This window comes from Myotis brandtii, unplaced genomic scaffold, assembly GCF_000412655.1.
Source record: "Myotis brandtii unplaced genomic scaffold, ASM41265v1 scaffold1229, whole genome shotgun sequence".
Taxonomy (NCBI): domain Eukaryota; kingdom Metazoa; phylum Chordata; class Mammalia; order Chiroptera; family Vespertilionidae; genus Myotis; species Myotis brandtii.
The window spans coordinates 26,567-40,002 of record NW_005354286.1 but is presented as its reverse complement, the minus strand read 5'-3'; the positions used below and the strand labels follow the sequence as shown (position 1 = coordinate 40,002).

The following is a 13,436-nucleotide window of genomic DNA, read 5'->3' as shown; positions in this document are numbered from 1 at the left end:
TTATGCAATATCCCTTTGAATTCAATGTTAATAATATCAAGTTGACCTAAGAATTAGTGAATTTATTTAACTTAGATGTAGTTTTTAAATTGGCATGCTTTTGCATAAAAGTTAAATCAGTTATTTTCAATGTGGATGCAAATATTCAGGAAAGTGCTTTTTTGGTATTTGTTTCAGATATTAGAACACTTTCAAGTTTGTTGGGAACAACTGCGGTATGTAAAGCTACTTTTTTAACTGTAAATTTTATGAAATCTATGTACAGATGAGGTATTTAAAATGAAGACTTAGTATCTAAATTGAGATATGTTTTAAGTGTAAAATACCCACCAGATTTTGAAGATTTAGTATGAAGAGAAATGGGAAGCATCTCAATAATTTTTACATTGATTATATTTTGAAATGATAATACTTAAGTATATGTTTGTTGAAGAAAATATATTACTATTATATATTAATTTCACCCATTTCTTAATAATTCTTTTAATGTATCTACTAGAAAAATTCAAATTATATTTGTGGCTTGCCTTATATTTCTACTGGACAGTGTTGCTATAGTATTTGATGACACATTAACAAGCAAACAAAAAGGGGTCAAGTTTTTTTGGCATAAATATTTGAAAAAATTCAGAACAATTTATTTGTCATTAATCACCATTGGGAAATATTACACACTTTATAAATGTGAGTGTAGTGCAGCATAGTGATTAAATATATTCAATGAAATTCATATGTATACTCACACATTTCAGTGTTGTAGAAGGACAGTGAGAAGATATGATTCATGTGAAAATTCAGATGCACATGGCATTAAAGTGTGTTATAAACTAAAGAGAATTTTACATGCAATAAGTGACAGTAATTCAAATTGAAATTATTGTTTTTTTTAATTCATGTGCAAGATGTGGAGTACTGTCATATGACAGTTTTGCAAAAAGAAAAACTTCTTTCTAACTACAGCACTGGTTACAGTAATTACTTACCTCTAATTATTCCCATTTCATAAAATACACATTTTGTAAAACGAGCTTAATGCCCATCTGTTTAGTTAGAAATTTGCCTAATGGTTTGAGAGAAGCTGTGATTTTATTTTTTTATTATTATTTTAATAATGTATCTTTGTTGTTGAAGAGCATTACAGATGTCTTCCCCCCCCCCCTCCCACCCCCCTCCTCAGGTCTTCACCACACTGTTGTCTGTGCCCATGGGTTATGCATATATGCATATATGTTCTTTGGTTAATCTCTTCCCACCCACCCCCCTTTCCCTCTGAGATTAGTCAGTCTATTTCATAGAGAAGCTATGATTTTAAACCTTCAAATCAGCTACCAAATAGCAAATAATTGATATCTTATCACTTAATATTTATTCTAAAGCAAAAGAATGAAAAACATTAGTAAAATTTGGACATAAAATAGAGAAATGTCCAAATGAAAGCATTATTTTCAGCATTTTTTTCCAAATGCATCAACAATAGCATTCTCCTGGGAGTAGAGATCTTATCTTGAGTTTTTAAAAACCAAATTGCTTCTCAAGAACTTTTCATTAGAATTAAATTGTGTGTGTGTAACAAATACCCTAGAATAATTTGATTTATTTTTTAACACATGCAATTCTTTTGTAAAATATAAATGAAAATTCTTAGTTTAAATTTAATAATGTTCCTAGATCCAAGGGTAATTAAATTATTTTTTAATGAATAAATGTTTATAAAAATAACTCTGGTAACTTTCTCATAGAAATTGGTGGACAATAAATCAATAACAGTCACATTAAAATTTATCACAAAGTAGAGTTAGAGAATTACTGGTGAAGAATATGAGAAAACTAACATTTCAAAATTTAAAGCAAAGTTTCTCAACCCAGCACTATTTACATTTTGTCTGGATAATTCTTTGTTATGCGGGTTGTCTTGTGCATTGTAGGATGTTTAGCAACATCCCTAGCCTCTACCCACTAGATGCCATTAATAACCCTTTCCCCTGTAGTGACAACCAAAATGTATCCAGGTATTACCAAGTGTCACCTGGGGAGCAAAATCACCTCAGTAGATAACAACTGATTTCAAGGAAAATTATAATGATTAGACAATTAATACTGTTATTTTATAACCTTTAGTATAAATACCAATAAAACTATATGTCACAATTATATTGACTTCTATGAATAGCTGGCTTTTTATTTTGTTAGGATATATCCAGAGACATTTAATAAATTGTTAAGTACATTAACATATGTATACATAAGGAAAAGTCAAAGTGGGTAGCATGGACTTTCCTTTGCCCAGACAACCCACAGAGCCTTCTCAGGAGTATGTGTAAGGCCCTGGAAGTTTGAATAAATCTTAGGTTGAGGGGTGAGTCATATCCTGTTTGATTTTGACTCAGTAGGGCAAGTCAATGAAATGATGTTGCTAAAGGCCAGGGTGACCTTGGCCATCGGGTGGTTTGAGTTCTCTCACTTCCTCTACCTGTTCAGACTTTCAGGTTGCACTTGCTCTCTTCCTGTCGATAGGTGTGTGTCCGTGTGATAAGTGTGAGAAGCACAAGTTTAAGACAGTTACTTGGAGAGAGGGTTGAGATTATAATCTGAACTGGGAATGCTAATTTATTAGTGTTTCTCAATGGACACTCTTCCGCTCTTTGTAACATACTCTCTTTTACAAGACTCTCCAATGTACTTTCTGGAGAAGTATAAATGATCGAGTACTGAGATGTAAAAGGGTGGGGTTGCTCAAGGAAAGCATTACAGAAAGTTAGTCATGCTTCCCAGACACGGCAACAAGAGGCTCCTTCTAGAATATGGAATAAGAGCAGCAACTTTTAAAAAAAAATTATCTTTATTGTTGAAAGTATTACAGATGTCCCCTTTGTTTGAGAGCAGCAATCTCTATCCTGCAAGTGAGCCAAGGCCTGAAAGCTGAACCTCAGCCTACAAGAGGGAATGTTCTGAGATGCTGTAATAGCTGCATCTATTTGTTTAAGAGGAGCTATTGTTAGTGAAGAAGCTGAACCTCACTGGAGGGTAGAACCAGAATTATGAAATATGTTTCAGGCAAACTAAAGATTTCTAGGGACCAGCACCCAAAAGACTTCAAGAAGAGACAAAGAGAACTCTTCAGTTTGTGCGGGATAATCTGAGACCTAGGGGAGAATATTCAGGAAGCACCCAGAAAATAATCTATTGATTGTGGTCCTGGTGCAGACTCTTCCAGTACAAAGACAGCTGCATAATGTAAATTTTGGAATCTCAGAGGGAAGGCAGGGGAGGGTGGGAGTGTGGGAGGTAATCAATTAAGTTGTCTTTAAATCAGGGCCAGAGGCATGAGCGGCTGTCCAGTACCCAGGAAAATGAAGGGGAAGTAGCTCTGAAAGGGAGAGATCCTTTCAGAACACCAGCAACCATGAAAACCCAGCTTCAACAGGACTAGGTAGGCTGACTGTGGAGCTAAACCCTAGAAACCGCCTAGACAACTTCTAGAGCAGGAGTAAGGGCTAATCTCATTTCTATTATAGTGAAGCCAGAGAAAGCATCAGGAATACCCTTTCTATGCCTGGAAAATGTATGGCTTCCTTGGTGTTTAGTATTTGTGGTTTAGCTTTGTTTGTTTGTTTACATCTGTATTCTAATTTGTATTAGAATAACAAACCCCTCCCAAACAAAGCTGGAATTGGGGCTGGGGGAGATGTATTTCTCTTAGAAATGCCACAGAATAGGAGAAGCTGGCAGCCTTGTGTTCTGTCTCCTTGCAAACTTGGGGAGAGGGAACATCAGAAGAGTAGATGCTAGCAGAAAAAGAAGTTAAAGGACTAACCACTTACATAATCCCCTATATAATGGAGCAGGATGGGAGGGAGTGAGGGGTTGGCCCAAGACTAATAAATGACCTTGGGAGTTGAAGTGGCAGGAGATCCTGAGGTGGAGTATTCTAATTTGTATTAGAATAACAAACCCCTCCCAAAGCTGGAATTGGGGCTGGGGGACATGTATTTCTCTTAGAAACGCCACAGAATAGGAGAAGCTGGCAGCCTTGTGCTCTGTCTCCTTGCAAACTTGGGGAATGGAGACATCAGAAGAGTAGATGCTAGCAGAGAAAGAAGTTAAAGGACTAACCGCTTACATAATCCCCTTTATAATGGAGCAGGATGCGGGGGAGTGAGGGGTTGGCCCAAGACTAATAAATGACCCTGGGAGTTGAAGTGGCAGGAGATCCTGAGGGTGGAGTATCTTAGAGAAGAAAGTGGAGTCTGCTCAGGTAGTGACCTGAAAAAGTATCCTTGGCACGGGGAGGGGATGAAGTGGGACTAAGAAATAGGCTAATTGAGGAAAGTGCCTGAGCGTTTGGAGGTGGGAGGTAAGGCCTAGAAAGGGAGATAGAACCACAGAATGTCTCATGTACTAGTACATGGGATACCCATGAATAAGAAATGCATATTTCAAATTCGTAATGACCAATTTTGATGAATGCGGTATAACTTCAGTGGTTGCAAAAAAGTAAAAGACAAGAAAAGAAATTTTCGAGTTAAGAAAATTAATGCTTAGAAAAATCATCAATCACATCTGTCAGTGTGGAAGTTAACAAAAAACAAAGAAACAAACAAATTCCAGGCTGCTGTTTGAGAAATGATGATGGTAAGGTTAACGATGATAAATTACAGAGAGTGACCCCCATGCTTCTTAGTGAGATTATTAGAGTATTGCACCCTTAGTGATTTCCTGGATCTCCAACCCAGGATTCCTGTAAGCCGAAGAGGCACAGGGTCAGAGAGTGAACAGGGAGGACAGAGGGTGGTGTGTGGTTTAAAGGGCCCTGGTTTTTAGGTCTAAGGTCTGTAAGTGGCCTCTGTTACCCTGCACTGGTAGTAAGTCAGCATTACACCTCTGCAGAACCAAGGTGCTCTAGTGGGTAAAGTGCCTATGGGATTCATGAATTTACTCATCAGGTGAGAATTCGTCACTAAGAGGAAATACGAGCTGAATTTACACATGCAATATAAACTTAGCTTTGAGTTATCATTTATATGAATCATGGGTAAGATCAGTTGAAAATTAATATATATTCACCTGGCACTGTCTTTGGTACATTTTCAGTTCCTGTAAGAGCTTCTGATTTTCATCTTGTAACTTATTCCGGCTTAATGCTATTTCACTCACAGCTGATTTTAGTTTTTCAATAATGAACTCATCTCTTCCACTTGTTTCACAACTAGCATCTGGCTCGCATATCAGCTGAGGAATTTCAGAGCTGCTGTCCCCTTCCATGCACTGTTTTTTACCATTTAGTTGAGTTTGGTAACTTTGTGCCTGTTTCTGGGGAAGATGAAAATTGTGAAAATTAAATGGAGAATATCATATTTAGGTTTACATAAAGAATGATAGAGCCCTGGCCTCCTGTGAGGCTCAGTTGGTTGGAGGTTGTCCCATACACCGAAAGATTTCAGGTTCATTTCCTGGTCAGGGCACATACCTAGGTTGCGGGTTTGATCTCCAGTTAGGGCATGTATGGAAGGCAATCGCTAGATATTCTCTCACACCAGTACTTCTCTCTCTCTCTCTCTCTCTCTCTCTCTCTCTCACTCTCTCTCAAATCAATAAGCATATCCTCGAGTGAGGAAGCTCAACAATTATTTCTGGAATTTTTATCTAGCAAAAGAATAACATTAGTATCTAAAGATTTTTTTCAAGTTTCAAAAACTTTAATAACGAAAAAAAGACAATTCCAAAAATAAATGCTACACGAATGAAAGCTTATAAAAAAGTGAAGGATAATCATGAAACAAAACCCCTCACTATCAAAATATACTAACATCTAAAATCTAATGATGTTGAATATTCAAATTCTGGGAGAATGTAGCTTATAATAATATAACTAGTGAAGTAGTGTTCTCCATGATAGGCCTGTTTCAAGACATCCCTTAATATAATTACTTTTTAAATCTATATTTTCTTAAACATCCATTTCACAATTCATTTAAATATTTTACATTCATTTATAAAAACACACTTTCTAACAACGGGTTATTCTGTGTCTTAATAATAATGAACCATGGTAAAATACTTCAGTGATTTAAATGCTTTGCTAATGACTACAGCCATCACAGATTCTTGCACACTTATACAGCTACTGCATAATCAGAAGAGCTAAAGATATTTGTTACAATATTGTAATAGCATAAAAGTAGAAACAACCTGAATGTACATCATAAGAAAATGATTGAAAAAATATCTATTATATACTATGGTATGTATGGTATATCTACTATGTACTATGCAATACTATGCAGAATTAAGTAGACTTTTATGTAGTAACTCAAAATAATATCCTTGGATTATTTATTAAATAAAGACAAAAAATTTAAAAGGAAAAAATGTAACTTCCGCACAAATACATTTTTTACATGTTTGTACAAACAAAAGAAAAAGTAGTAAAGATAAATACCTAACTGTTAATAACAGTGTTTATGTTAAATGGATAAAAATAGAGTACGAAATGAGGTTTTTTTATTTTACATTACATTATTTTGTATTGTTGAATTTGGGGAACATGTACGACATATAATTCAAGTAACTTAAAGAAAGAATGAAAAATAAGTGTATCAACCAAACAATATCGGCTTTAAAAAAAAATCCTCACCTGAGGATATTTTTCCACTGATTTTTAGAGTGGAAGAGAGAGAGAAAGACAGAGAGAAATATCCCTGTGAGAGAAACACATCGATTGGTTGCCTCCTGCATGAGCCCTGCCCAAGGCCCAGGCCAGGGAGGAGCCTACAACCGAGGTACTGGCCCTTGACTGGAATCGAACCTGGGACCCTTCAGTCTGCAGGCCAACGCTCCATCTACTGAGTCAAACCAGCTAGGGCCTTATTGGCTTTAATAAAAATTTGAAATTCCTTAGCCAAGCGTTAAAGATGTATTACAATCTGCATCCAACTCACCAGGCTTACCACCTGCTACTCTTCACCACCTCCCACATGGACTCCCAGCCAATTGACCCATTTTCCATTCCCAAAATTTGCCTTTTGCTCTCTTGCTTCAGTGACTTTGTCCCTGTTATTTCCACCACCTAGAATATATTCTGTCTTGTCTCAGAACATATCCATTCTTCCAGGTTCAGGCCCAGTCCAACCCCTGCTGGAGGGTGTTTCCTGGCTGAGTCCAAATTTTTCTCTTACTCCTTTGACTTCTAAAAGGATTTTGATCCTTTCCATTCATTTGTCATTGTTATCTGTAAATCAGGACATGCATTATCTCTGTGTCTAAAGTTCTTGAGGGCCCGGACAAAGCAACCCTAGATTTTCTAAGTGACTTGTCCACAGGCATGCAAAAACATGCCATAATAATAATGGGCACTTTTAATAACACCATCTTTTGAGACATGTTAGACTAACCTCACCGTTATAGATATTTCACGTACTTTAACCAATGTTAGACTTGCTCTGGTTATTTTCTATTAGTTGGCATTTCTACTTGTAAAAAGATTACAAGCTGAATGGCAAAGATAGCAGTGTTTAACCTCTAATCTCTTCTCATTTAGAGGATAGTATTAATGTACCTGAAATTGATTGCACTTCTCAGACAATATTTTTTGTTGAGCATCTAAAGAAACCAGATGAGTCTGATATAGTATCTCTTGCTTGTCCCATTCTCTTGATTTTGTTCTAAATTCCTTTAAAAAAAAGTGGAGGGACAAACATAAATTGGAGAAAATTATTCATTTTAAAGCACAATGAACAGGGCTTCTTTCATTTGTACGTCTTCATTTTGAGAAAAAAAAAATAAGTGCATTTCCCCCATTACAAAAACAAAAAAGGATCAAATCATTCATCTTGGATTTATTGCTAGATATATATTAATTTTTACTAGGACTTTGTTTAAAAATTAAGCATTTTATTTGTAAAAAAAAAAAAAAAAGCTTACTAATAAGGAAGTTTCAAGCAACTTTTTGCATCCAGTATTTCCTTTCTATTTCCTGAGCTAACACCAGGAGTGTTTTCCCTTCTTTCATTCTCTACACTCAGTCACCAAACCTGCTCCATGTTTTTTCTATGGGACGGGGCTTGGACTGATTTAGTCACTGTCCCTGTGGCTTTCAAAACGTGAAGCCAAGATCAACTCATCCTTGGGAACAGACTCTCAGGCCTCATTTAGGCAGCACCAGCTGGGCTAGCCTGGGGAAGAAGTGTGGAACCAGCTTGATACAGCAAGCTCAGTTCTTCGAGTTTTTGCTCAAATAGTGTATTCAGGGAGCATGATCATCTGTTCACAACTTAACTCTAGGATATGGCTTTGGGAATGCCAAAGAAAACATCACTGCTCCTCAGTTTTGCCTCGGGTTGGCCACTGTATCTGATCTTCCTATCCAGGCTGTAAGCAACGGAAGGGTAAGGGCTACTTATTTCATTACTTTTGTATTCCTCATAGTGCCTGACAAAGTGCCAGGCACCACTTATATTCCATGAACATACAAACAAAAGCATGGTATTAATAGTTCCTAGAATTTAAGCGTGTCTCACTAAATTCTGCAAAGAAAACAAAATGGTTGGGAGCAAACTCTATAGCTACTAAGTCTTTGACCATATATTATTGCATGTAGATACATGGCATGAATGTATTGATGTTTTCAATGATCAATTCAGTAATTTTTATTGTGCCTAGTGCCAACCAGGTACTGTGAAGAGAAGAGAATTTGGAAATATTTCATGATTACATTTTTTGAAAGAAATCAAGGACTACGTAATAAAGTAGGGAAATATACATGTAAGTAAATAATTGTACAGTACAAGTGCAATATCAGTGGCACATAAAAGCCATGCAGAGGATGTCATGATTATTTCAGCCATATCCAATAATATGTCAAATTGGAATATTTCATTTGGTCAGAGTCATTGGTGTTATTTTGGGAATTGGCTAAAATGACTGGGTTGGCTATGTTGGAAAGTAAATTTACTTATTTAGAGAATGAAAGCTATATCTTGTTTAAAATGAAAAGGAGATAGAATTTCATATTTTCTGTAAAGATTTGATTTTAAGGGACATTTGGGAAATTTTTTATTTTATAAATCCACAAGTTTCAAAATAATCAGTGAAGAAAGGCTATAAAGTAGGAAGCTTTTATAGTAACTAAAGGTGACCTGAGATTGAATGGTGGTAATAAGGTTGGAGAAATATGGATAGACCCCCTTTTAAAGTATATAATAATACTTTATGATAAATAGATGATAGTTGACCCTTGAACAACATGTTGATTTGAACTGCATGGCCCAACTTACACATGGATTTTTTTTTCAATAAATACTGTAAATGTATTTTCTCTTTCTTGTGGTTTTCATAATAACTTTTTCTTTTTTTAGCTTATATTGTAAGAATACAGTATATAATACATATAACATACAAAATATGTGTTAATTAACTACTTGTGTTATCAGGAAGGCTTCTGGTTAACAGTAGGCTATTAATTACATTTTGGGGAGAGTCAAAAGTACATGAATTTTGGCTGCATGGGGTGAGGTCAGCACTCGCAACTCCCTAGTTGTTCAACAGTCAGCTATATATTAAGGTAAATGGAGACAGTTTATTTAAAGTTATTGACTTTGATTCTGACATTTGACAATTTAAAATTTGGTACATGAAAACAGCATCCTTAGTAATAGTAACAAATTTATAAAACTTGGTTCTAGTAGAAAATAGGCAAAATTTCAAATCAATACAATGCACAAAAATTGATGTTTACTTTTATTCTAGAAAGGAGCCTTTGAAGTCAGAAGTCAAAATATTGGCAAGGTGGATTTAGATATTTCATATCTTTCAGATAATACTATTTAGCATCACTTACCCAACAACCTCAATCTTGAAAATAATTATTTCCTAACATGCCCTAGGAGACAGGAGCAACGACCTCAACCACTTACAAATTCTACAACAGATAGAAGTGAGGCCAAGCAAGGCTAGAAATGTGTCACAGACATGTCAGCAGGTCCTGGCTTCCTTGGTCTTACAGCTGTATTGGTTTCAAGATTAGCTAGTAAGCACCAAATATCCAGTACCTATGGGGCCTGAAGAGACCTGGAGAGCTTTATGAGGATTTTTGTAGGGACTGGTGGTCAGTTCAGGTTCCAGAGAGTCTGCAGACTTGCCTGAGCTGTCTGAGGAAGTTCTCCATGGCTGGAAAGCCTTTTCTAGGCCTTTAAAGTTGAGAGTGGGTCAGGGTTATTAAAATTAGAGTTTCTAGTGGAAGCTACATTATTTTATTTATATATTATTTTACATCAGGGGTCCTCAAACTACGGCCCGCGGGCCACATGCAAATACAAATATTGTATTTGTTCCCGTTTTGTTTTTTTACTTCAAAATAAGATATGTGCAGTGTGCAATAGGAATTTGTTCATAGTTTTTTTTTTAAACTATCGTCCGGCCCTCCAATGGTCTGAGGGACAGTGAACTGGCTCCCTGTTTAAAAAGTTTGAGGACCCCTGTTTTACATATTTACACACACACACACACACACACACACACACACACACACACACATATTTAATCCTCACCCGACAATATTTTTCCATTGAATTTTAGAGAGAGTGGAACAGAGAGGGAAAGACACAGAGAAATATTGGTGTGAGAGAAACACATCGATTGGTTGTCTCCTGCACGTGCCCAGACCAGGGCCCAGGCTGGGGCGGAGCCTACAACCAAGGTATGTGCCCTTGATCAGAATCAAACCTGGGACCCTTTGGTCTGCAGGCCGATGCTCTATCCACTGAGCCAGGACTATACACATATATTTTAATCCCTCTACTAAACATTGAGAAATGAAACAAACATTTCCTTAGTAATTACTGTATGTCAAGGACTCTACACGCCTCCACCTATAAGATAGTTTTAACTATTTATTGTGAGAATTTTCATACTTACTTAAAAGTAGAAAGTATAACAAACTTCAGTGTACCCTTCACTAGTTTAACTACCTTTGGCTTGGTCCCTTTTTATTTCACCTCTCTCTTTAACCCTTTTTTGTTGGGAGTGTTTTAAGACAACATCCAAACCTCATGTATTTTCACCCCTGAATGTTTCAGCACACATCTAAATTAATATATATGTATATTTATATATTTTTTCTTTCATAACCACAATGTCACCTGTAAGATATTTTCAGCCCCATTTATTGATGATAAAATGGAATCTCTGAGGTTAACAACGTGCCCAAAGGTCACAGGGCAAACACTAGTCAGTCATGACCTGCTTTAAGCTGTAAACTGTCCTGTTGTACTAGAGCGCGCTGCTTCCCATTGCTCTGTTACTCTAGCAGCGTATAGATGTTTGTCCCAAAGGAAAAGCTTAGATGCAGACTGAAACTGGAACAGCCCATCTCCTACATATTAATTTTTCTCATGGCTCTAAGTAAAAACAGTTGCGTGAAGTGTTTCCATAATTATACAATTAAACTGAAATTAAACTGAATCCACATAGTGTGCCTAAAAATTTTTGTACAAATATGTCATATTTTGTGACTAATTTCCACTATAATTTTTTTAAAAATATATTTTATTGATTTTTTACAGAGAGGAAGGGAGAGGGATAGAGAGTTAGAAACGTCGATGAGCGAGAAACATCGATCAGCTGCCTCCTGCACACCCCCTACTGAGGATGTGCCCACAACCAAGGTACATGCCCTTGACCGGAATCGAACCCGGGACCCTTTGGTCCGCAGGCTGACGCTCTATCCACTGAGCCAAACCAGTCAGGGCTCCACTATAATTTTATGACATATTTTATGTAAGTATTTAGTTTCCTAAATGTAAAAAGTGTACACATAAAGTAGTTAATATTAACTTAAGGTTTTCTTTGTCTGAACGAATGTGGTTTTCCCACTAACCCGCATGAGAGTCAGTCAGATGGGTCACCAGTGGCTGGACTGCTGCGTTTTCCGTGAAAGCACATGTGCAGACGGTGCCCATCTTTAGCCGTCTCCCATGAGACTGGTCTGTTTCTAAAGCCAGTTCAGTTACCCCACTGCAAGCGCCGGGGGTTATGCACGCTGCATTTTCCTAGAGGGTCAACTGTACTTAGTGGTAGTCATTTTGTATTAAAAGTGTATGTTCATTATTTAGTAGAATACAAAATTTGCAGGAATTTAAAAACTCAAATCCCAAACTTCCAGCAATGTTATTGTAACAGGCTGGTTTTAGGGCTGTGATCCAAGATTTTTTTTTCTGCTCTTAAAAATATTTAGGAGGAGCCATGGCCGGCGGGCTCAGTGGTTAGAGCACCGACCTGTGCACTGGAGGGCCTCAGGTTCGAGGGCATGTACCTGGGTTGCAAGTTTGATTGTCCCGCTCCCCCCGGTTGGGGCATGTGCAGGAGGCAACCAATGGATGTCTCACATAAATGTCTCTCTCTCTCTCTCTCTCTCTCTCTCTCTCTCTCTCTTTCTTTCCCTCCCTTCCTACCTCCCTATCCTTGCCCTTCTACTCTCTCTTTAAAAAAAAATCAATAGAAAAAATACCCTCACTCCTTGGGTGAGGATTAAAAAAGATATTATTTAGGAGGAAAGTTTAAGAAGGATTGGTCATTGAAGAATGAGATGATAAAGTATCAAACCAGGCAATGAAATTTAGGTAGAAGGAAGGAGATGAGAGGCACTGGAAAAGGAAGGGGGAAAAGCTGGGCTGGAACATGAGGAATAAGAGAAAGGACCAGATGGGAGATCCCTAAGAGGTTCCTGCCTGGGTGACTGGGAGGTGCAGAACACCATCCACAAGGGGGAAGAAACTGAAATCGTTGGCTGGGGTTTGGGCTTGAGAACAATGAAAGAAAATGAGTGAGATAACACGATAAGGGTCAACTGGAGGTGAATTAGAAAACAACTGAGAGGCACTGGGAACTCATCTGATGTCAGGGAATAGGACTTTATAGTAGAATCTCTATCTGCTGTTACATGACCTGTAGGCAGAGTGCTCAAGAGCATAGGGAAGGAAAATAGCTGGCTTTTTTTTTTTCCAAGGCCGGAACGGTAAGGGGATAAGAATGAGTGCATCTGTGACATAGTAGAACTTTCAAGGGACCGAGGTTTTAGACATTCTAGGTGATACGTGGTGGCTAAATTGGAGTGGCACTACCTCTTTAAAGAAAAAGTCCTGACACTTCACACTCTGTTCTGAAAACTGTTGTGGGGCTTCACTGGGATTTAATTCCTAATAGTTAAGTAGGAATTAAAAGATTTATTAGATATTCGCTCTAACAGACCCCAGGGATGTCCTTCAATTTCACTCAACGTCTGCAGTTTCTTTTAACTTTTTTTTTCTTTCCAAAAATGCTGATATGTGTGAAAATTGAATAAATCAAAGTGCCTGAGTGGAAGGTACACTATGAAAATGTATTCAATGAGAAGTTGATCTGTAATGGTGTTCGTTGCCATAGCTGCTCATGCCGTGTGTACA

At 37.3% G+C, this 13,436-nt stretch overlaps 1 protein-coding gene across 1 annotated transcript in view; it reads right to left on the bottom strand.

Annotated features, from left to right (window-relative positions):
* Nucleotides 1-13,436, bottom strand: part of CCDC67 (coiled-coil domain containing 67) — an 83,618-nt gene that overhangs the window by 44,566 nt on the left and 25,616 nt on the right. The window contains exons 5-6 of the mRNA XM_005858909.2: nucleotides 7,556-7,669; nucleotides 5,065-5,310 (exon numbers count right to left, since the gene is read on the bottom strand). Coding sequence (XP_005858971.1) covers nucleotides 5,065-5,310; nucleotides 7,556-7,669 — 360 coding nt within the window. The remainder of the gene's footprint in view (nucleotides 1-5,064; nucleotides 5,311-7,555; nucleotides 7,670-13,436) is intronic.